At 39.5% G+C, this 21,913-nt stretch overlaps 1 protein-coding gene across 1 annotated transcript in view; it reads right to left on the bottom strand.

The window, feature by feature from the left end:
• GABRA6 (gamma-aminobutyric acid type A receptor subunit alpha6) overlaps positions 1-21,913 on the bottom strand; it is a 225,624-nt gene that overhangs the window by 186,828 nt on the left and 16,883 nt on the right. The window contains exons 4-6 of the mRNA XM_073620841.1: positions 19,567-19,787; positions 14,841-14,923; positions 13,399-13,542 (exon numbers count right to left, since the gene is read on the bottom strand). Of these exons, the coding sequence (XP_073476942.1) occupies positions 13,399-13,542; positions 14,841-14,923; positions 19,567-19,787 (448 nt within the window). The remainder of the gene's footprint in view (positions 1-13,398; positions 13,543-14,840; positions 14,924-19,566; positions 19,788-21,913) is intronic.

Here is a 21,913-nt window from a genome sequence, read left to right on the forward strand (position 1 = left end):
GGGGGGACGGACATTTGTGGTTATCCAAAAGATGACGACAAAGTAAAGCACTTTGTTTCTCCGGTCCCTTCTGTCACTTTTAAATGGGCCTCGTCCCTTAAAGACAAACTGGTAAAAAGTGAATACCGTAAGTTCAACAAAAAACATTGTTCAGTGTATGGCACTTTCACATGTGGAGACTGTGCCCACTGTCCATTGATTAGAAAGAAGAAAGTATTTGCCGTTCCCAATGGTCAGGTGTTCAAACCCAAACACTTTGTAAACTGCCAAACTCCTGCAGTGGTCTACCGAATGACTTGTGAGGGTGGTGCATTTTATGTGGGCAAGACCAGAAAGAGGTTTTGGTGCAGAATGTCCAAGCATGTCTCTGGCATGGAAATAGGTAACATCCACCTCCCCCTAGGGAGACATGTGGTTACACAGCACCGCTACAAAATGCCAAAAATTTATTTCGCTGCCTTAGACCAGATTCATTTTCTGGGTCAAGGCAGCGACTGGAACAAAAGACTACTATAAATTGAACAGAGAAAATTGAGTACTGTCCGTGATACTTTTTTTATTTATTAATTGGATAAATTACAAGTATGGTCAGATATGGAGGAATTCTTTAGGAGACTAAGGCTCAAAGAATATTTTGACAGTAAGGAAAGGAATCCTAGGACAATAGGAGGTTACAAAAGGAAAAAGAACAGTAACTTCACACCTCCACAAGGACGCAACCCCAAACTGGATACCTATATTTACAGCTTCAGGCTGCGAGTTACATCCCTGATATCCACCCAGCAAAAGAAAATATTATACAACCTTTCACCACTGGAGCGAAGAGCTGTACATGACCTGCGCAATAATCAGGCCATAACCATCAAACCAGCAGATAAAGGGGGAGCAGTCGTTGTGATGGATACAGACAAATATATACAAGAGGGCCAGAGGCAGCTGGCAAATACTACTTACTACAAAAAACTGGATTATAATCCGACCCAGGATTTTACTCAGCAATTAAAAGGTCTCATTGCGGCAATACCAAGCCACCTACATTCAGAACTCATCAATGCGATTCCGGATAATCCAGAAATTGGAGACTTCTACATGCTGCCCAAGATCCACAAGCCAGGAAATCCAGGCAGACCCATTATAACAGGTATGAATACACTTACCGAACATATCTCAGGCCTTGTAGAAAACATGTTAAAACCTTTAGTCATGAACACTGCAAGTTTCCTGCAAGACACCACTGATTTTCTGAACAAGCTTAACAATATACAACAATTACCACTTAATACACTTCTAGTCACTATGGATGTAGAATCTCTGTACAGTAACATCCCTCACAAGGATGGGTTGGCGGCATGTCACAGATTCTTATCATCCTCACCAGACCACAAATACACTGCTGAGGATGTGACACGGCTCATTGAATTCATTCTTACACACAACTACTTCACTTTCAATAATGACATCTATCTCCAGTGTATGGGTACTGCTATGGGAAGCAAAATGGCACCCCAATATGCAAATTTATTTATGGCTGACCTGGAGGACAAATTTCTGAACAGCATACAACAAAAGCCATACAGATATTATCGCTATATTGATGATATATTCATGATATGGACTGAAGGTGAAGAAAATCTAAACCAATTCTTCTCATTGATCAACACTTTTCACCCATCTATCAAACTAAAAATGGACTATTCGAACACACATGTCAACTTCCTGGACACTACAGTATACATCAGGGATGACAAGCTACACACGTCGATATACAGAAAACCGACTGACCGATGCAGCTATCTTCATAGTTCCAGTTTTCACCCCCAACACACCAAACGGGCCATCATACACAGCCAGGCCATCAGATACCACCGAATTTGTTCAGACCCAGAAGACAGAGATAAACATCTCAGAACACTGGCAGACTCCTTCCATAAGAAAGGTTACAAAGACAAAACCATCAACAACAGCATAAACACAGCCTTGAAAACCCGAAGAGAAAATCTCCTCCAATACACAGAGAAAAAAACAAATAACCGAGTACCTCTAGTCACCACATACAACCCAGCACTTGAAGGGATCAAAAAGATAATCAAAGATTTACAACCCATTATAACAGAGGATGAAACTCTGAAAGGAATATTCCAATAACCCCCATTATTGGCTTTCAGACAACCACCCAACCTCAGACACAAACTAATCAGCAGAAAACTTCACTCTGATTATGAAGTCACAAATAATGGTAGCAAACCCTGCAATAAAAAACGCTGCAAACTATGCAACCAGATAAATCTATCCAAAAGTGTTACACACACAAATGGGACCTTCAATATCATGGGATCTTACAGCTGTACCTCAAGTAATGTTGTGTATCTCATCCAATGCAAAAGGTGCAGCAAAGGATCTTATGTTGGTGAAACAGGACAGAAGTTGCAAGCGAGGATGAATTTGCACAGACATACCATCAAAGAACATAAAGAAGACAGTTTATGCACACCTGTGGGACATCATTTCTCACAATCGGACCACACTATAGAAGACCTCAATGTCTTAGTTCTTAAAATGAATTTCAGAACTATCCAGGAAAGGAAAACGTTTGAACTAAGAATGATACTTCTTTTTGACACGAAGAATAATGGCCTGAATTTAGATATTGGTTTCCTTACACATTATGCTAAAGTTTTACGACCGCTCTGTGACTAGTATCCCCCCCCCCTGCATTCCCCCCTAGCTCTCCCTCTGTCTTATACCACTAACTCTGCTGCTATCTTTATTACCATTGATTTGTATGTGTTTGGTTTTCTCTTTTTTTTTGTTTTTTTTTTGTTTTCTTCTTTAACATTCTGCTTAAAAATTTGTGAATCAGTACTGCTTGGACCTTGAAGAAGGGGACATACCCCGAAAGCTTGTCCTGAAAAATTGTATGTTAGTGCAAATAAAAAAAGTATCACGGACAGTACTCAATTTTCTCTGTCACAATTGCACTAATACGGCTACAATCAAATCAAGTATAAATTGAACAAAAATGGATATATAGACTCTGGGCCACAATATAAACTGGCCTCAATGAGTTAATTTCATATGCTCCCTTTTTGAAGGGTTTCAATTCGGGTAAGACTGGCTAGGATGATGAGGCTAGGTGAGCAATGATATAGAGGGAGAGGCTGGGGAAACATTTTTTCTTTGAATACCATCTTAGGTGCCACTCCTCGATGGAGAGGGTATCTTTTGGTATGTATATTAGACTGAGGCACTGTTCCTCATAAACCTGGGTATGAAATTACCTTTCCCCGGGTATAATAAGTACATATATATACACATCTTTGCTATATATATATAGATAACAAAAATTCCCCATGTCCTCTATCCCCCTTCTATGCTGCCATGCCCATTTATTCCTGACTGGTCTTTAACCCTTGGAAGTAGGCCCAAAGAAATTTTATTTTGTATTTTTTTTTTATGTATGCTCAGATTACCAGCCACATTTTTTCACAATGTACCTTTTCTTTCTCATTGCAAATAATGAATTAATAAATATGATTATATATGTAAATATTGACATTATTATGTTAGACTGTTGGTCGTTTTGACAAAATTAATGACTAAGGTAAAAAATCCAAGAGTTTATATTTATTGTTTTCTCCCTCAGACCCTGGACTGCTGCGGTCTTGTCCTCTCCTTGCCCCTTCCGTGGTGATCTTGAGTCTGGGCGGCTTCCCGGCAAGGTAGGGAGACGTGTCTCACACGTATCTCCTATTTAAGCAGCACCCGCGGTTTTAACATCTGCCACTGTGGGGAGCTCTAACCTTGCTTGCGGCATTCTGAGATCGCCTTCGGACGGGGAGATGTTGTCACGTGCATGCGTGATATGATCTCCACACTCAGTGCGGGGATTCTTCCTGCCGCGCATGCTTGTCGCCTCTCCCGAGTCACGTAGTTAAGTGGAGTTCCACCCAAAAATGGAACTTCCACTTTTTGGATTCCTCCCCCCCTCGGGTGTCACATTTGTCATCTTTCAGGGGGGAGGAGGGAGCAGATACCTGTCTAATACAGGTATTTGCTCCCACTTCCTGGCATAGCTCACCGCGGCGCTTGCGGTGACCTATGCCACTTCCGGCGCCTACCCCGTCCTCCCCTGCTGTATTCTGTGAAACACAGAACACAGCAGGGACCTGAGAGGACGCGCAGCGCGACTCGCGCATGCGCAGTAGGGAACCAGGAAGTAAAGCCGCATGGCTTCACTTCCTTATTCCCTTACTGAGGATGGTGGCAGCAGCTGAGAGCCGAAGCACGGATCAGCTTCAGCTGCCGACATCGCAGGCTCCCTGGACAGGTAAGTGTCCATATATTAAAAGTCAGCAGCTGCAGTATTTGTAGCTGCTGGCTTTTAATATTTTTTTTTCAGCGGACCTCCACTTTACGTTGGAGGCGACGGAAGAGTCCGGGGCACATCCGCCTTCTGGAACGCTGAAGTGGCCACAGAAGGTGCCGCTTTCAGCGGCCTAATGGCCCTCTCCTGTGGGGATTGACCTACGACGAAATTTTACACACCTGTTAGTGATCGATAACTCATCAACGTGAGTATTTAATTGACGCTCTCTATCGGGGTTTCTCAGTTGATCCCTGATGAGAGTGCAGTGACATGCACTTCCAGATGAATGGGTAAGGATGGACATCAGCAGACTGCTGTGCTGCACTAAGTTGTTTGTTTAGTAATATATTATAAACTTCTCCCCAACTTAGATCCGGGACTCATATGCTCCTGATCTGAATATATAGACACTGTGCATCTATTCATGGATGTTACGGTGTCATAATAATTCAAACATAATAACCAGGTACTTACCATCTATTTGCTAATGGATCTAACTTTCCCACCATAGCACCATTGTGCCCTCATTTCCTCTGGCAGTCTCTTCTTTAGATGCACGCCGTAAGATTATACAACTTAAATCTCCTGTCACTATCACTCACTATAGCACTTACACTCGATCATAATAACTCTCTCTTTTTGTTCACTTTCACACAAATCCTTATGGCATGTTAAAAATCTTGTTCTTCTGTTCTTTCTGAGTTTTTATTTAATTTTGTTGTACCCCTTTTCTTTTTACTACATATGTTCACACCATGTTTTTCTTCATTTATTTAATAAATTTTTGGATACACATTAAATTAATGCATTGCACTTTTTAGATTATTAGAGAGGGGTGATATATATTATGAGCACCCCTCCTCTATCGTTTACATTGCACTCTTATTATCTTATTATGTTATCCCATTAGCTTAACATCAAACCCAATAATTCATTTTAAATGGCCACATTAGAGCCTAAGTGGAGATTAAGCATAATTCCCACAATATGGAAATCTATATATAATGAATACAAGTAATAGGCAATCATTTGTTCCTGGCAGCACTTATAGGGGGCTTCTCATTTTTGAGATTTCCCCTTTTTTTTTGAATAACCACAAATGTCCATTCCCCCGATCCCTATATATGAACTGTTATAATCCATGCCATAACTGTAATATAATATATATACAGCACATTAATTGTCACAATTATAACAATTTTCAGGTGTCTCGGCCCTTACATTTCCCCTTGTGGGGGGCACACTAAACTGTGACCACTTGTAAGCCCCACGGGCCGGGGTTGCCCCCTTTGGGGTAGAGGCAAGGACAAGTCTCCGATGGGGTCCGGGGTCATCTGTGGGGGAATCTTCTGTTTTTGTTTGTGTTTTTTAATAACGAGAAGTCTCTGGATAAGCGAGCCCATTTGGTGGAAGGGGTAAATATATCATGATTACCAAGTCTAACATATGATAATGTATAATGAAATGTGATTGTACATCATACCATGTAATACTGAAAATCCGTCTTTTTTGATGTATTCATAGAAATGTAAGAACCCCCTGAAGAAGACGATAACCTTTAAGGTCAAAATGCATTGGGACATTTCCTAAACATGGGATGGTATCATTATAATTAATAACACTGTGGGGAAACATTCTCTGTTGTATATTTTCTAAAAACCAACCACATGGTATTATCAATTGATTGATCTTCCTTCCCAGTTCAAACTGTTTTGCACTGTGTATACCAGAGCTCATATTTTAACTTTTGTACTTTATTGATGTCCAACTATCTTTTGATAATAAAAGTAGTGATTCTTATGAACTTTTTTGACTCATACTTGTTGCTAAAAAGCCCCATGGGGAATTCTCTGTTTTTTTCAAACACTTGTATCGGGGTGTGCAGCCCTATCAGACTCTCATATATGTGTCATTCTATGTTATAGTTCTAACTAACACTTTTGACACTTTTTGGGGACCAGTGACACTATTACAATGATCAATGCTAAGAAATATGTACTGTCACTGTTCTAATTACACTGACAGGGAAGGGGTTAACATCGGGGGCAATCAAAGGGTTAAATGTGTGCCCGACCAGTGCTTTACTAATGTAGTACTAGAAGAAGGCATGGATTGGTGCCCCTGCTTAGCAGAGACACAGGATCCATGTCTTCTGTACTGACAACTGTGATCTGCCTTGTTTACAAAGGCAGACCACCGTTGTGCCTCTGTACTGCCGTACCTGCCAATCAGCTCCCGCTGTGTCTACTCACAGTGGAAGTGGGCTGCCAGCGGCACGCATGTGTGCCCCAGACCCAGAAGTGCTGGATCATGTACTAGGTACGAGAGCCACCTTGCAACCGTATATTTACAGTATATGGTCGGCAAGTGGTTAAAGGTTTCAATCATGTTTTTCCTTTCCCTTTGTTCCTCCAGACTGTACATGGGTAAGTTCCCGAAGTCACTCTTGATATTTTTTATCCCTCAGACCTTTCACCATTTTTGCTACCCATCTCTGGACTTGTTCTATCTTATCAATATCTTTTTGTAAGTGAGGTCTCCAAAAAAGGACACTGTGTTGTAAATGAGGTCTCACTAAAGATCTATATAGAGGAATCAAGACCTCCTTCCTCCTGCTGGTGATCCCTCTAGTGAAGCATCCTAGTATTCTGTTTGCTTTTCCCACTACCTGGCCACACTGTTTGCTTATTTTTCAATCATCTGAAATAAGTACTCCCAGACCTTTTACTTGTAGTGCTGGCTAACACTGTACCCTCAATGTTGTACTCTCTCAAATAATTATTTTTCCCTAGGTGCATTATTTTACATTTACAATTAGACGACAGGGACATAGCATTGTCATACTTTAACAGAAAATGTTTAAACAAGAAATTTAAAGTATTATTTTAATTAAAGCTATGGATATAAAAATATTAAACTTTTGAAATAATATTACTATGTTAATGCTTATTTTATATCTTAGTAACTCGGATTCTGTATACTTTAGATATATTTCCTTTTTGCATTCAACACAGTTTTTTTCAACTTTCTACTGGGGAAATCGCTGTAAAATAACAGCTTCCCACACATTCTTTAGCCAAAAGGTGGCTACAGCATGGTTCTCCAGTTCTGGGAGGGCTTCCGTGGATGTCCTCCTAGAACCGCACCTCTCGCGTGCCCCCTGGGGCCCACATCAGGCATTCACTGTGACTGCTGTGCATTTTGGTCACAGCTGAGCACAGATCGCAGTAAAGGGCCAGTCACAGCGGCCCTTTACCATGTGATTACCTGTGTCCAATCCCAGCTGGTCACATGTAAACAGACTTGCCAGTTAACGGCAGTCCATTCCTCACACGCTACCTCTGTGTGAGGAAGGGAGTGCCGGCAAGCCTGACAATACATTGCTTACACTTATAATCAGGGCACTGATCAGAGCAGCCCCATCAGTGCCAATCAGTGCCCATCAGTGCAAATCAGTGCAGCTTATCAGAGACCATCAGTACAGCTTATCAGTGCCCATCGGCGCTGCCTCATCAGTGTCTTCTCATCAATGCCCATCAGTGCAGCTTATCAGTACCCATCAGCACTGCCTCATCCGTGCCCACCAGTGCCACCTCATCAGTGCACATCAGTGCAGCCTCATAAGTGTCAATCAGTGCAGCCTCATTAGTGCCCATCAGTGCACATCAGTGAAGAAGATAAATTGCTTATTTGCAAAACTTTATAAAGGAAACTAAGAATTTTTTTTTTTTAATTTCCGGTCTTTTTTTGTTTATTTAGCAAAAATATAAAAAAACTGTGGTGATTAACCGCTTCCGGGACACCCCACGTACATTTACTGCGCCAGGGCGGCCAGGGTGCGCAAAATCAGTGGGAGCCAATCAGCGGGTCCGGCCACCGCGATGACCTGTTGATCATTTACAGGAGAGACAGATCAGTGGTGTGCCGATGCAAACAAAGCACACTGCTGATCTGTTAGGGAGGAAAAGTGAGAGATCGTGTTTCAGCCAAGCTGAATCACTATCTCTCTTTTCCTCCAGTGAATTCACTCCCTCCACAGTTAGAAACACCTCCCAGGTAACACCTTTAACCCCTTGATTTCCTCCTAGTGTTAACCCCTTTCCTGCCAGTGTCATTTATACAGGGATCAGTGCATTTTTTTTAGCACTGATCACTGTATTGGAGTCACTGGTCCCTAAAAAGTATCACTTATGCCCTGTACACACGATCCGACATTGATCGGACATTCCGACAACAAAATCCATCTGATTTTTTCCGATGGATTTTGGGCCAAACTTGTCTTGCATACACACGGTCGCATAAAGTTGTTGGAAAATCCGATTGTTCTGAGCGCGGTGACGTAAAACACGTACGTCCGGACTATAAACGGGACAGTAGCCAATAGCTTTCATCTCTTAATTTATTGTGAGCATGCGTGGCACTTTGTGTGTCGGATTTGTGTACACACGATCGGAATTGAAACGATCGGATTTTGTTGTTGGAAATTTTATATCCTGCTCTTAAACTTTGTGCATCGGAAATTCTGACAGAAAAAGTCAGATGGAGCCCACACACGAATCCACGATCATAATTTCCAACAACACAATCCGATCGCACTTTTTCCATCGGAAAGTGCGACCACGTGTACATGGCATTAGTGTCAGATTCGTCCACCGCAATGTCGCAGTCCCGCTAAAAATCGCAGATTGCCACCATTAAGTCCCTAAATCTATCCCATGGTTTAACGCTATAACTTTTGCGCAAACTAATCAATATACAGTTATTGGGATTTTTTTACCAAAAATAAGTAGCACAATACATATTAGCCTTAATTGATGAAGATTTTTTTTTTTTGGATATGTATTATAGCAGCAAGTAAAAAAATATTTGTGTGAATGGACACACAGAGCAGCGGCTCAGTAGCAAGCCTGCTCGAGTGCCCCCATCGCAAGCTGCTTTTGATGGGGACACTTGGGGGGATCGAGGGGCTAGGAGTTCCAGCAGGGGACCCAAGAAGGGAAGGATTGGGGCTGCTCTGTGCAAAACCACTGCACATAGCAGATAAGTATAACATATATTTCTAACTAAGAAAAGGCTGCCTCTAATAATATGTAATACTAACATAAAATCACACAGATAGGTTGTACTTGATGGACTTGTGTCTTATTTCAACCTTGCCCCTATTTTGTAGACGCTATAACTTTTGCGCAAACCAATCAATATTTGCTCATTGGGATTTTTTTACCAAAAATATGTAGCAGAATACATATTGGCCTAAACTGATGAGTACATTTGTTTTTTTACTTATTTTTTCAGATATGTATTATAGCAGAAAGTAAAAAATATTGTTTTGTTTTTTTTTCAAAATTGTCGGTCTTTTTTTGTTTATAGGGAAAAAATAAAAACTGCAGAGGTGATCAAATACATCCAAAAGAAAGCTCTATTTGTGGGGAAAATATGTTTTTTTTTTTTTCCCCACAAATTTGTTTGGATACAATGTTGCACGACTGCGCAATTGTCAGTTAAAGCGATGCAGTGCTGTATCGCAAAACATTGCCTGGTCATTAAGGGGGTAAATCCTTTCGGGGCTGAAGTGGTTAAGGCTATCAACAATCTTGAGATGGCAGTTGATAGTTCTAGCCCAAATGTAATATGAGTATTCTCATTCAACTTTGGTTAATATATACTATCTTCCATGTCTTTCAATCCAAATAAAGAACAATTCCTAATGGGTATTAAATGGCATTTTGTTCTGAAATTGTGTAAAACTTAATAAAGCTCTCTTCTCTTGATGTGATGGGGAAAAGTTATATTAGTATAATAGTGCCTCCAAATCAGATTTTCCTAAGCATGCCTTTAAAGCAGTAATAAACCGCTGGGTGTTTTTCTTGTTTTTTTTTTTAAATCTAATACACTTGCTATGGAGATGCCCTAAACTCTATCTCTATTGGTCGGGGGTGGTATCTACAATCAATAAGGTATTTGAGAGTGGGATGCCTATGGAGCCTGGGGGATGCCTTCTAGGTATACTTGATGAATCAAGAATTCCAGCAGAATATATTGTTTCAATAAATAGAAGTCTATTCCAGGCTCGTAAACTCATAGCACTAAAATGGTTATCATCATATCCACCTACAGTAGCAGAATGGAAAATACAAGTAAGGGAAACATTAATTAATGAAAAATATATTTTCCTACATAGAGGCAGGGTAGAAAAATTCGAAAAAATATGGAAAAGGTGGTTTGATACCTTGGAGGTATAACGAGAGAGGAGAAGATCAATGTATGAGTAATGGGGGAGGGGGAGTGGGAGCATGGGTGCCAGGGGTGCTTTTTTTTTTTCCCCTTTTCCCTCTTAATACGGGCTGGGGTTGTAGGTTTGTCCCTTTTTTTTTTTTTTGCTGTGTGTTTTTTTTTCTTCCTGTTTGTGTGTGTGTGTGTATATAAAATGAATAAAAAGATGATTTGATTAAAAAAAAAAGTCAGCAGCTACAAATACTGCAGCTGCTGACTTTTAAAATATGGACACTTACCTGTCCAGGGTGCCCGCGATATCAGCACCCGAAGCCTATCTGTCACTCGGCTCTTGGGTGCTGCCGCCGCCATCTTCGGTAAGAGGATCAGGAAGTGAAGCCTTGCGGCTTCACTTCCCGGTTCCCTACTGCGCATGCGCGCGTCGCGCTGCACAACCCAGATGGTCCCTGGTGTCTCTGGGACCCATGTGTTTCCCAGCAGGCAGCGGGGGGGAACGGGAAGAGATGTAGACTCCCGCTGGAGTCTACGCCCCTAAGTGGGTGCAAATACCTGTATTATACAGGTATCTGCACCCCCTCCTCCCTGAAAGGTGCCAAATGTGACACCGGAGGGGGGAAGGATTCCGAAAAGTGGAGGTTCAATTTTTGTTTTTACCCTTAAAAATCTCTATAGGCGACATGAAAAAAATTCTACAGGTTGCATGTTTTGAGTTACAAAGGAGGTCTAGGACTAGAGTTATTGCTCTCGCTCTACCAATCGCGGCGATACCTCATGTGTGTGGTTTGAACACCATTTTCATATGCGGGCGCTACTCACATATGTGTTCACTTCTGCATGGGACGGGGAGCATTTAAAAAAAAAATGTTTTTTTCCTCTTTTATTTTACCTTTTATTTTTTATTTTGTTCTTTTAAAAAAAAATTGTGTCAGTCAGTTTTATTCCTATTACAAGGGATGTAAACATCCCTTGTAATAGCAAAAGCATGACAGGACCATATTTACACATATTTACATATTTACTCATATTTACACTAAAATGCATTAAAAAGAAAAAAAAATTGTCATTTGAAAAAAATAAAATAAAAAAATGTCCCTTTAAGAGCTATGGGTGGAAGTGACATTTTGACATTGCTTCCGCCCTGCAATGGTATGGAGATGGTTGGGGGCCATCTTCCCCTCACTCATCTCCATACCCAGGAAGGAGAAGCATCCGATTGTCTCTTCCTCTACCGATGGCTCCGGTAAGCGGAGGAGGGAATCGGGAGCGGCAGAAGGGGGGCCTCTCTCCTGCCACCGATAAAAGTGATCTTGCAGCGAATCCGTTGCAGAGGCCACAATTATCAGAACGGATATATATAATGTTTGGGGGTTATAAGTAATTTTCTAGCAAAAAATTGTGATTTAAACTTGTAAATAAAAGGTGCCAGAAAAGTATTGATCTTCAAGTGGTTAAACTTACAGCATATGAATCAGACCATGAATTCACATAGTGACAAGGATGTATAATACATTTCAATTTAACACTAGTACATAGCAGCTTGGGAAAAGCTATGACAACACAAAAAGTCAAATGTGACTAAAATAAACATTTGTTTTGTAATAGTATCAAAAGGCAAGAGCAGGGGGAAATGCTCGGGGAGTGATTAGCAGTTGGGCCCCTTTGCTGCACCAATACCCTAGTCCAGAGTTTTCAGGAACTTCGCTTCATACTGTACACTATACTTTGCCCAATTCTGATAGCTATGGCACACTCTTCTTCAAAGTCACACCAGAGTTGTGTCCCACTGTATCCTATATATTCATATTTGTGTCCCTATATGTTTTATTTTTAAAATGATACCATTTACTGAATCTAACTATTTTAGTTTAGTCATTCAGATCAGTGAAAATGTTTTCTGCCAGCTTTGTGCAGTGGTAGTCTAACCAAGCTCATCACAGCTCCAGCTCAATAAGAATGCTGATGTTTTCTCATGTGTAAGACATGAAGAAGACATTGGAGACATGTGACCATGTGGCATATGGAAGAACATCTCCAAAAACACATTACCAATAGTGTGCTGGTAAACCAACTGGGGAAATGTGGGCTTATGTAATTTAGTGCTTGAAAGTTCTAAAAAAAAAGTTCTAAAAAAAAGCAGCTTGATATGGGGGCACCACGGGGGCATGAGTCACAGCTCTCTGTGTCCATTCAGCCACGGAGCCCCTGTTCGGCCCCACCCCCTCTCTCTCCTGATTGGCTAACTGACTTTGACAGCAGTGGAAGCCAATGGTGCTGCTACTGTGTCTCAGCCAATCAGGAGGAGAGTCCCAGATGGCTGAGACACTCGTGGACATCGCTGGAGAGAGATGGGGCTCAGGCAAGTATTGGGGGGGGGGCTGGGATGGCTGCTGCACACAGGTTTTGTATCTTAATGCACAGAATGCACTAAGATAAAAAAAATTCTGACTTTACAACCACTTTAAGTGAAGCTTCACTTTGCAAAGAATACCCAATCGCATGCAAAAAAAAAAGCATTTTTGCTTGCACATGATTGGATGATGGAAGTCAGCAGAGCTTCTGCTCTGCTATTAATCACTGGAGCAACTGTTCTTGCAGAGTGCAACTGCACTTTGAAAATTGCACAGTCTATATGCCTTTAGTAAATTAACCGCTTTGTATCACAGTGTATTAAATAATTTGTAGAAACAAAGCAAAGATGCTCTAAATAAAATCAAATGGAGCCATGCGTATAGGAATGGCTATAAAAATATTTTTTAAATAAAATGGCCACATGACTAAAGAAAAATATGGTAGAATACCTGTATTAGATTTCATTGTTTCACTTGAAACTGTTTGCCCAACAAGATCATATTGGAGAAGACTTGAAGATTCTTCTGGTACCTCAACTGAGTATAAAGGTCCTTTCTTCCACGTATAAACAATTTCACTTTTTGGATATGCATCTGTTTAATTGAGTTCAGAACAGAGAAAAAGAATAAACATAAAACATGACCCTGGCAAAGTAGCAATGCTAAACCATATTTCTTCCTCATATTCCAATTCCTGATGGGGGAGAGGGAAGGTAGGGTGTGTGTATGGGGGGAGGGGGTGCTAACAAAAGCACTACAACTGAATAACAGAAAAATGTATTTCAGGTACAGTTTCAAGATTTTTATCATGAGCTTGCCTTGCTGGATTGTAAGGCAATAACCTGCATTCTCAGTTCAGTGTTATAGAAATGTCAGAAATCGTGTCAGCTGATAACATCCTGTGCTTTTTGTATGTGCCGCATTTTAATCTATTACATTGATTCCAGATATTTCTGTGGACTAACACACACCCTATGTTATGGAGAGGGAGTGTGGAGGAGAGGACTTTGTGTTCTCTCCAGGGATAGCAATGCTACTACTCCGTAGATACAGTACAATACATGTGCATTGTCACTCTAGTGCGGGAAGAATGTTACTGGCAAAAGCAGCTGGTCAAAATAAAGGAAATAAAGCCTAAAAGGAAAAAAAAAACAAAAAAAAAAAACAAATTCAGCTACCACATCTAAGGACTGGTAGGATGGAACATATTATTTTTTTTTCTTCTTGGTTTTGATACACAATAATAGCAAACAATATTGGGTTTTTGTTATTCCATTTTCAATGTAGGATTTTAGGGTAATTTTATGTTCTAGGCTTGGGATAATGGAGTAACTCAGGGATAAATGACTGAGTAAAAGGGTAATATTGACTGAGAAAAAGTAATATTAAAGTTTAGAGAGAATTAGATAGGATACCCTCTGTAGCTTTCTCTGTAGCTCTCCCTCTTTCTCATTCCTCCATAAGAACAGTTGAAGACACATTTGTGTAAAAAATATGATATGCATCGACAAGCAAAGTGGATAGCACCTTTAAGGGACATTTATCACTGGAATGGAGCATGCTTTCATGCTTCTTTCACTGCAGCATTTGTACAATGACAGAAAAGGCAGGCAAAGTTAACGTAACCTTCTTACAAGACATCTGGTTATACATAGGAAAGGCCTAGTTCAATAACTTGTAAGACAGTAAGGAAATCACTGTGTTCTAAATATTCCCTAAAAGATGCCTACAGCTGCATGTACTACCTTTCTGAACAGCAACATCACTACTAACACAAAACTTTTCCCATGTAATCCATTAAAACAACTACTGTTTATTAATAAATAATGGTGTATAAATAGCATATTGTGATATGTTTTCAGAAAAAAATATAATAAATTAATTCTACATACAGCTGCCAAACTTCAGAGGGCATGCATGTCCATCCATAGGAAAATTCATTAACCTCATAGGACATTCTGCTTTAATTGTCAATCTGAAAAAAAAAAAAAAAAGATATTATGGCATTTTAACACAGTATACTTTATATCATGCTTAACATTGTTTTGTGCTCTGCAAAAATTAATTATTCATTGAAGTTTTGTTTTGCCAAAGCAAATGTATGTGCAACCAAACATTTTAAAGACTCAGATTGAAAGAGTTGCATTCATATTGCAGTCAGAAATTTGTTAATTACAGTGTGCCACCTTACATAATAGTTGCAAGATGTGCTTTCCTAAGGCCAGTTCAGTGTTGACATATGGAGAAAGTAAAGTGAATTAAAGGCTAAGTTCACCTTCTCAGGCAGAATTCCACTTTCTTATAAAAAAAGAAGCCTTTTCTTATGTTTTTTTTCTGCCCAAGCTATCCCAATATGCTTATCTCTCACTTACCTTGTTCACGGAAGCTTTGAATTTTCTTATCTCTTTTCAACTTTAAAAAAAATGCTTTTTGGGAGCTGGCTTCCTGTATCATTATTGTAACCTTCCGGGAAACTTCATATCCCATCATGCACTCCCCTATACATCACAGAATAAAGCATGTTTACCACTCTGGACCACACCTCCACCAACTGTTTTTTTCCCATCTGCTTTCCTACTTCTTTCTTTAAGATTGCCATACATGATACGATCTATCTGAATGTAAAATTTCCTTTAGATCTATCATCAACTATGTAGTGCAAAGGCCCGCCTTAACAATTTAATGAATTGTTTAGGTAGGTTCTCCCATTACACAGTTTTGGTAAATCTAAAGGAAATTGTACAGAGATTGTACAATTCCATAGTGTATGGCCAGGTTTATACACGTACATGGAAGGAAGACATTCAGCTGTCAATGTTCTTGTAATCCATGTCTAGCTCAGTGAGGGGAGGGTGTAAATACACAAATATCACTTTTAGGCCCTATTCCCTCCAGCATATTGGGAGGGCATGTTTTTTTTGTGTATTTTTCCTGTGACATGCATAGGGCAGCCCATTGATTTAAATGGTCTTCCCTACTCATGACAAGCACAGCAAAGTAGCTCATGGGACATTTTGATGGGTTTCGGTTTACACTTTTTTTGCCTTACGTTTGTCGCACATTTTTGCACTTGACAAAATGCGCATTTGCTTCCAAATTTGGGGTGCCATTAACAAATAATGGAACCGAAAGTACAATTAGTTCATTTTATGTGCATATACTGTAAGTGACCGTACACTACACAATATGATCGTGCAACCTCTTTTAGATTTACCAAAGCTATATAATCGGAGGACTCACCTAATCAATCTGTATCCACTCAGGCATGCCCTTGCACTACATAGTTGAGGGGATATCTAAAGGAGATTGCATAGTCAGACTCTATAGTGTTGCGTGAGATTTACAGAGTTTTAGGAACACACCTATCCTGTTTTCAATACTACAGCTCTGTTCAACATACCCTGTTCTGTGATCACTACACTCCTGCACACACTGCTAAACGAACAATCTATGCAAGAAGAAGGTACAAAACAGTCGATGGCTGTGTATAGATGGAGAACAGTGCTCACTGACAATGTCTGCATTGCAAAAGCATGAAACTACACAGGTGGGTGGGAACAATCCTCTGGAGGGGGGGGGGGCGCAGGTGCAGAGCATGTTTTAAACACTTCAGCCCCAGAAGGATTTGCCCCCTTAATGTCCAGCCCATTTTTTGCCATACTGCACTGCTGTTGCTTTAACTGACAATTGCGTGACCGTGCAATCCTGTACCCAAACAAAATTGACGTGCTTTTTTTCCCACAAATAGAGCTTTCTTTTGGTGGCATTTGATCATCTCTACGATTTTTTTTTTTACGCTATAAACAAAAAAATAGCAACAATTTAAAAAAAAAACAATATTTTTTTTACTTTTTGCTATAATAAATATCCAAATTAAAAAAAAAAAAAATGTATTCATCAGTTTAGGTCAATATGTATTAGTCTACATATTTTTGGTAAAAAAAAAAAACGCAATAAGCGTATATTGTTTTACGCAAAAGTTATAGCCTCTACAAAATAGGGGATAGATTTATGGCTTTTTTATTATTATTATTTTTTTTTACTAGTAATGTCAGTGATCTGCGATTTTTAGAGGGACTGTGACATTGCGGTAGACAGATCGGACACATTTGACACTTTTTTGGGACCACTGGCATTTATACAGCGATCAGAGCTAAAAATAGCCACTGATTACTGTATAAATGTCACTGGCAGGGGAAGATCAAGGGTTAAGTGTTCCCTAGGGAGGTGTTTCCAACTGTGGGCGCAGTGTAGTGACTGGGAGTAGAGAGACATCACTGTTTCTAATCACTAGAAACAGCAGATCTCTCTCCTCTCCCTGACAGAATGGGGATATGTCTGTTTACATTAACAGATCCCCCATTCTGTCTCTCTCAGGAGTGATCGCGGGTGCCCGGCGGCCGCTGGGCATGGGCATCAGCTCCTGCATCACACGGTGGGCGCACCCTCTTGCTAAGGCTATTTAAAGGGCCGCTGTACAGCTAGGACGATTGGCCAAGGATAGCCAATCTGCCGCCGTATAACAACGACGACTGGTCGGCTAGTGGTTAATGATGTCAGCTGCTGAACAACTTCCTTCTAACGGTTTTCAGGTCCTAATGGTCAGATAGCAGGAAGTAATGGAAGAGTTTTCTATCTGAAAAAGTAGAATACAAAGAAAGTGTTTTCTTTTCTGCAGCAGAGGTATATTAATGGTATATTGGTACGTAGGGAAACTGAAATTTTGCAAAAAAGGTGAACTTAGCCTTTAAGTCTAGCTGCATAGTATATGCAATGTACGGTAAGAGGTAAGGTACTTCCTTGACTGATGCTGCAGGCCATTTCAGTTAGTTAAATACATCTGGAAATATCCCTTACTTCTAAGGCCTCTTGCACCCAGGAATAAAAAATGCTGCATTTTGCTTACTGATTTGAATTAAGAGGCATTGTTGTCTATGGAACTATGCACACAGCTGAGTAAAGATCAGTATTGATCAGCATTGAGTACAGAGCCATAAAACAAAGTGTGCAGTAATTTACTTGCATACCCATGTTTACTCATCTATAAGCATGTTTATGCGAGTATAAAGGAGTACATTACAACACTGGCAATGAAGCATTTTACTTATCTATACACTTACTTACCTTTACTTGCCTATACTCAACATTACTAAGGTATTTAAACACAGTTTTATTTTACTCACATACTTTCTGTCAATAAGATCCTGAGTAAACATCAGGAAAATATTAGGCCCCTGTGCAACTGGCCTAATAGTGTTGAAAGATAACAATAAAATTGGGTAAAGCCACTAAGGATAAGTTAGAGGTACGGTATTTCCTTTAGATTAACCACTTCAATACAGGGCATTTTCACCCCCTTCCTGCCCAGGCCAATTTTCAGTTTTCAGTGCTGTCGTATTTTGAATGACAATTGCGCTGTCATGCAACACTGTACCCAAATGAAATTTTTATAATTTTTTCCCCCACAAATAGAGCTTTCTTTTGGTGGTATTTGATCACCTCTGCGTTTTTTATTTCTTGCGCTTTAAACAAAAAAGTTTATAGCTCCCGCCACATCACTCAGGAGATGGTGCACATGCCCGGCGGCCGCGGTGTCTGCTGGGCACCCGCGATTGTGGGTAACAGAGCCGGGACGTGGATCTGTGTGTGTAAATACACAGATACACGTTCTGTCAGGTGAGAGGAGACCAAGTCCCAGTGCTCCCAGTACAGAGGAACACAGATCGGTCTCCTCCCCTTGTGAGTTCCCTCCCCTTACAGTTAGAATCACTCCCTAGGTAACACATTTAACCCCTTGATTGCCCTGCGGACGTCATTTGACAATAGCCGGGATGTGAAGTGGCTTAAAGCTGAGTTAGAACTACTTGTATTTCAGCACACAGATAAATTATGTATGTTCTCACACCTGCTGCATAGCACTACTTTGATGGAACTATCTTCCTCCTACCTGCTTATGTCAAATATTCTGGTATAAAACTTGTAATCCGATATCTTCTGATCTAACCTTTTTGTCATGTGTATTGCTTTTGTTTACATTGAAATATACTCAATAAAATATTTGAACAAGAAAATTAATAGTATGTTATTTATACCAATTTTATCCAGACAGACAAGTTAATTGCACTAAACTGCATTTGATAAATTATTAAAATTTTATTTGGATGATGTCCCACTGGACTTAATGTTAAATAATGTTGCATCATTCACATTTTGTTTTGTATTTCAATTTTTTCTGCATCAGATTTCAATTGTAGGCTGCATTGCAAAGTCCCTATAGGGGGCTATCCCTTTGTGATTAAGTCTGAGCCAACTATCAGTATTATTTAGACTCACAAAGTGCACAAACACTCTACTTTGGAATATTAATTAAATGGGAGGTCCACAATATCCAAAGTCATTCCAGCTGACCTATTTTTGCTCTGGCTTATTACACTAATTATCAAGGTCAGCTAAAGTTTAAAGACATGAGGGACTATGATGACATTTAAGGGTGATTTGGTATGTTGGATCCGATAATGTCAAATAAAATGTGCAAGCATTTGATGGGTTTTAGGTACTTGGCAAATTGTAACCAAGTTCAGTAACAGATTTATTATTTAGGGTAATACCCTCTCTTACCTCATAGTATAGAGAATTGTTCCATTCTGCATAATTCGGAACAGTTTATTGGGTGTCGTCATATTATGAGAGATTGACCTTTTCCCATTTCTAAAAAAAGTGTCTGGTGTCCAAATCTTACTGACCATTAAATTATTTAACCTAAGTATTTCTGTAGGACCATCAAATTTTAGCCGTTCGTCAATCCATGTCTGCCGGAAAAAAACATCCATTGTGTATTCCTGTAGGAAAATTAAGACCATTAAAGGTTTCAGGGCAAAACACCAGACCAAGTAATTTAATAGACAACTTAACTAGCATGTTAGCCACACTTCTGTCACTGCTTAATGATTTTAATCCTATTACCATTAAGCAGTTACTTAAAAAAGCTACTATAGGGGGAGGGGGAATGTGCTTTTACTTAACGTCTCACTGAACAAAAACTTAATCAAGCAGTATAAAATAGCTTGAATGTTCTAAGGCAAATTACCTGAAAACCTGTAAAATAATTGCATGCAAATATATAATACTTAAAATAAAAAAATGTAAGAAATGGATTGAAAGCACTAATATCAAACTTTATCTTTGGAACAGAATCGTAATGCTAATTAAATTGAATTAGTTATGTGCAAAATTTGTTGTTTTTCTTATTACAACATAATGTGAAATTAAGTTACTGCTATAGTAATATTTCTTCAAGACTATGACACTAAAGTAAGAAAATTTGAGGTCAGTGTAAAATAGAATTTTCAGAAAAAGCTATCACATTGACATGGTTTAGTTCCATGTGGGAAGATTTGTAAAAGTGGGTATATTTTAATTAGATATTATGCTGTGTGATAACATTCATGGCATTTTTATAGAATTGACTTACTGTATGTATGTGCAGTGACCTACTACATGCTTCTACTTGATTACTCACATGTTTGCATATAGATCAGTCATATCTTCAGGTGCTTCCTTTTGGATCAAAATTGTGCAGCATATGCAGTTGGTCAATTATGGATAATAAAATGAGTGTTTGGTGTAACCAGTAAGTATAAGGAAAAATTATGTTTTTACTCATAGCAGCCAATCCAATTTTATCTGTTTTTAAAAACAAATAGATATGGTTGCTGAATGGTTGCTATAGCATGCTATTTGAACTAAGAGGCAAAATATTTACAAACCAGTACTGAAAGACTTGGCTTTGTGAGGTTCCAATCTGTTAATGTGCTGGAAACAGCCAATGATCCAATCAGCATAAAAGCATACAAATTGGTAAATTGGCAAACTGCATTTTTTTACTCCAAGAAGATTTGCTCATTCTGCAAGGAATTCTAAATGTAACGATTCTCTGTAGATCAAACAAGTTAATGGTAAATTAAAGTATTCAGGTAAACATAAATTCATTCATTTGCAGTGCTCCTGATTTATCAGGGGATGATTTACTAAAACTAGAGAGTGCAAAACCTGGTGCAGTTGTGCATGGTAGCCAATCAGCTTCTAACTTCAGCTTGTTCAATTAAGCGCTGACAAAAAAAAAATTAGAATCTAATTGGTTTCTATGCAGAGCTGCACCAGAATTTGCACTCTCCAGTTTTAGTAAATCAACCCCTCAGTGACTGTAAAGCCCCATAAGTTCATAACTCAATTCTGAACTGACTTTCAGAACATGTGAACATGTTAAATATAAGCAGATATATTTACTAGTATAAACAGATTGATATGTAATCAGTTTGCTTGTTATATTTTAAAATAGTAGAACAGAATTGGCTAAGTTCAACAAAGGCAAATAATTGGCATTCACAAAATCTTTGTGAACGTTTACTGAATTTAAAGGGTTTTTTTTACTATTTGTTTGGAGAGTAGAATCAACTTGTTATATGTACTGTAAACAAGCCGATTATTAAAAGTTACTATAAGAAATGTGCTTTCACTAACATCTTACTGAACAAAAATCAAGTAGTTGAATGATGCCCTCATTGGCTAGGAACCAGAGGAAGCTGGTAGAGTTTGTGTTCCTAGCTGTCTGGCAAATCCTGGCTAGAGCATGGAAACAACTGTTTCTGAATTTTGATGAAGTTCATCCGAGGTCTGTGGGAAAGATGGCACGTGGGAAGCTCACCTCCATTCTAGAGGACACCCACGCCAACTTTTGTAAAGTTTGGGATCCTTGAATCACCTATAATACCCAGGTGAACGTGAACAGGACCTTGCTCTCAATTTGACCTAGTTTAGCAACTTGCTGGTGCATCGCTCTGGCTAAACCCTGTGGGAGAGACTCCTCCAGCCCCTCCCCTACTTCTTTTACCCTCTTTCTTCCTCTTTACTCCTTCTTCCCACACAAGTCTCCCCTGTAACTATTCTGACTTCTTCTATTTCTCAC

Source organism: Aquarana catesbeiana, linkage group LG03 (assembly GCF_042186555.1).
Source record: "Aquarana catesbeiana isolate 2022-GZ linkage group LG03, ASM4218655v1, whole genome shotgun sequence".
Classification (NCBI taxonomy): domain Eukaryota; kingdom Metazoa; phylum Chordata; class Amphibia; order Anura; family Ranidae; genus Aquarana; species Aquarana catesbeiana.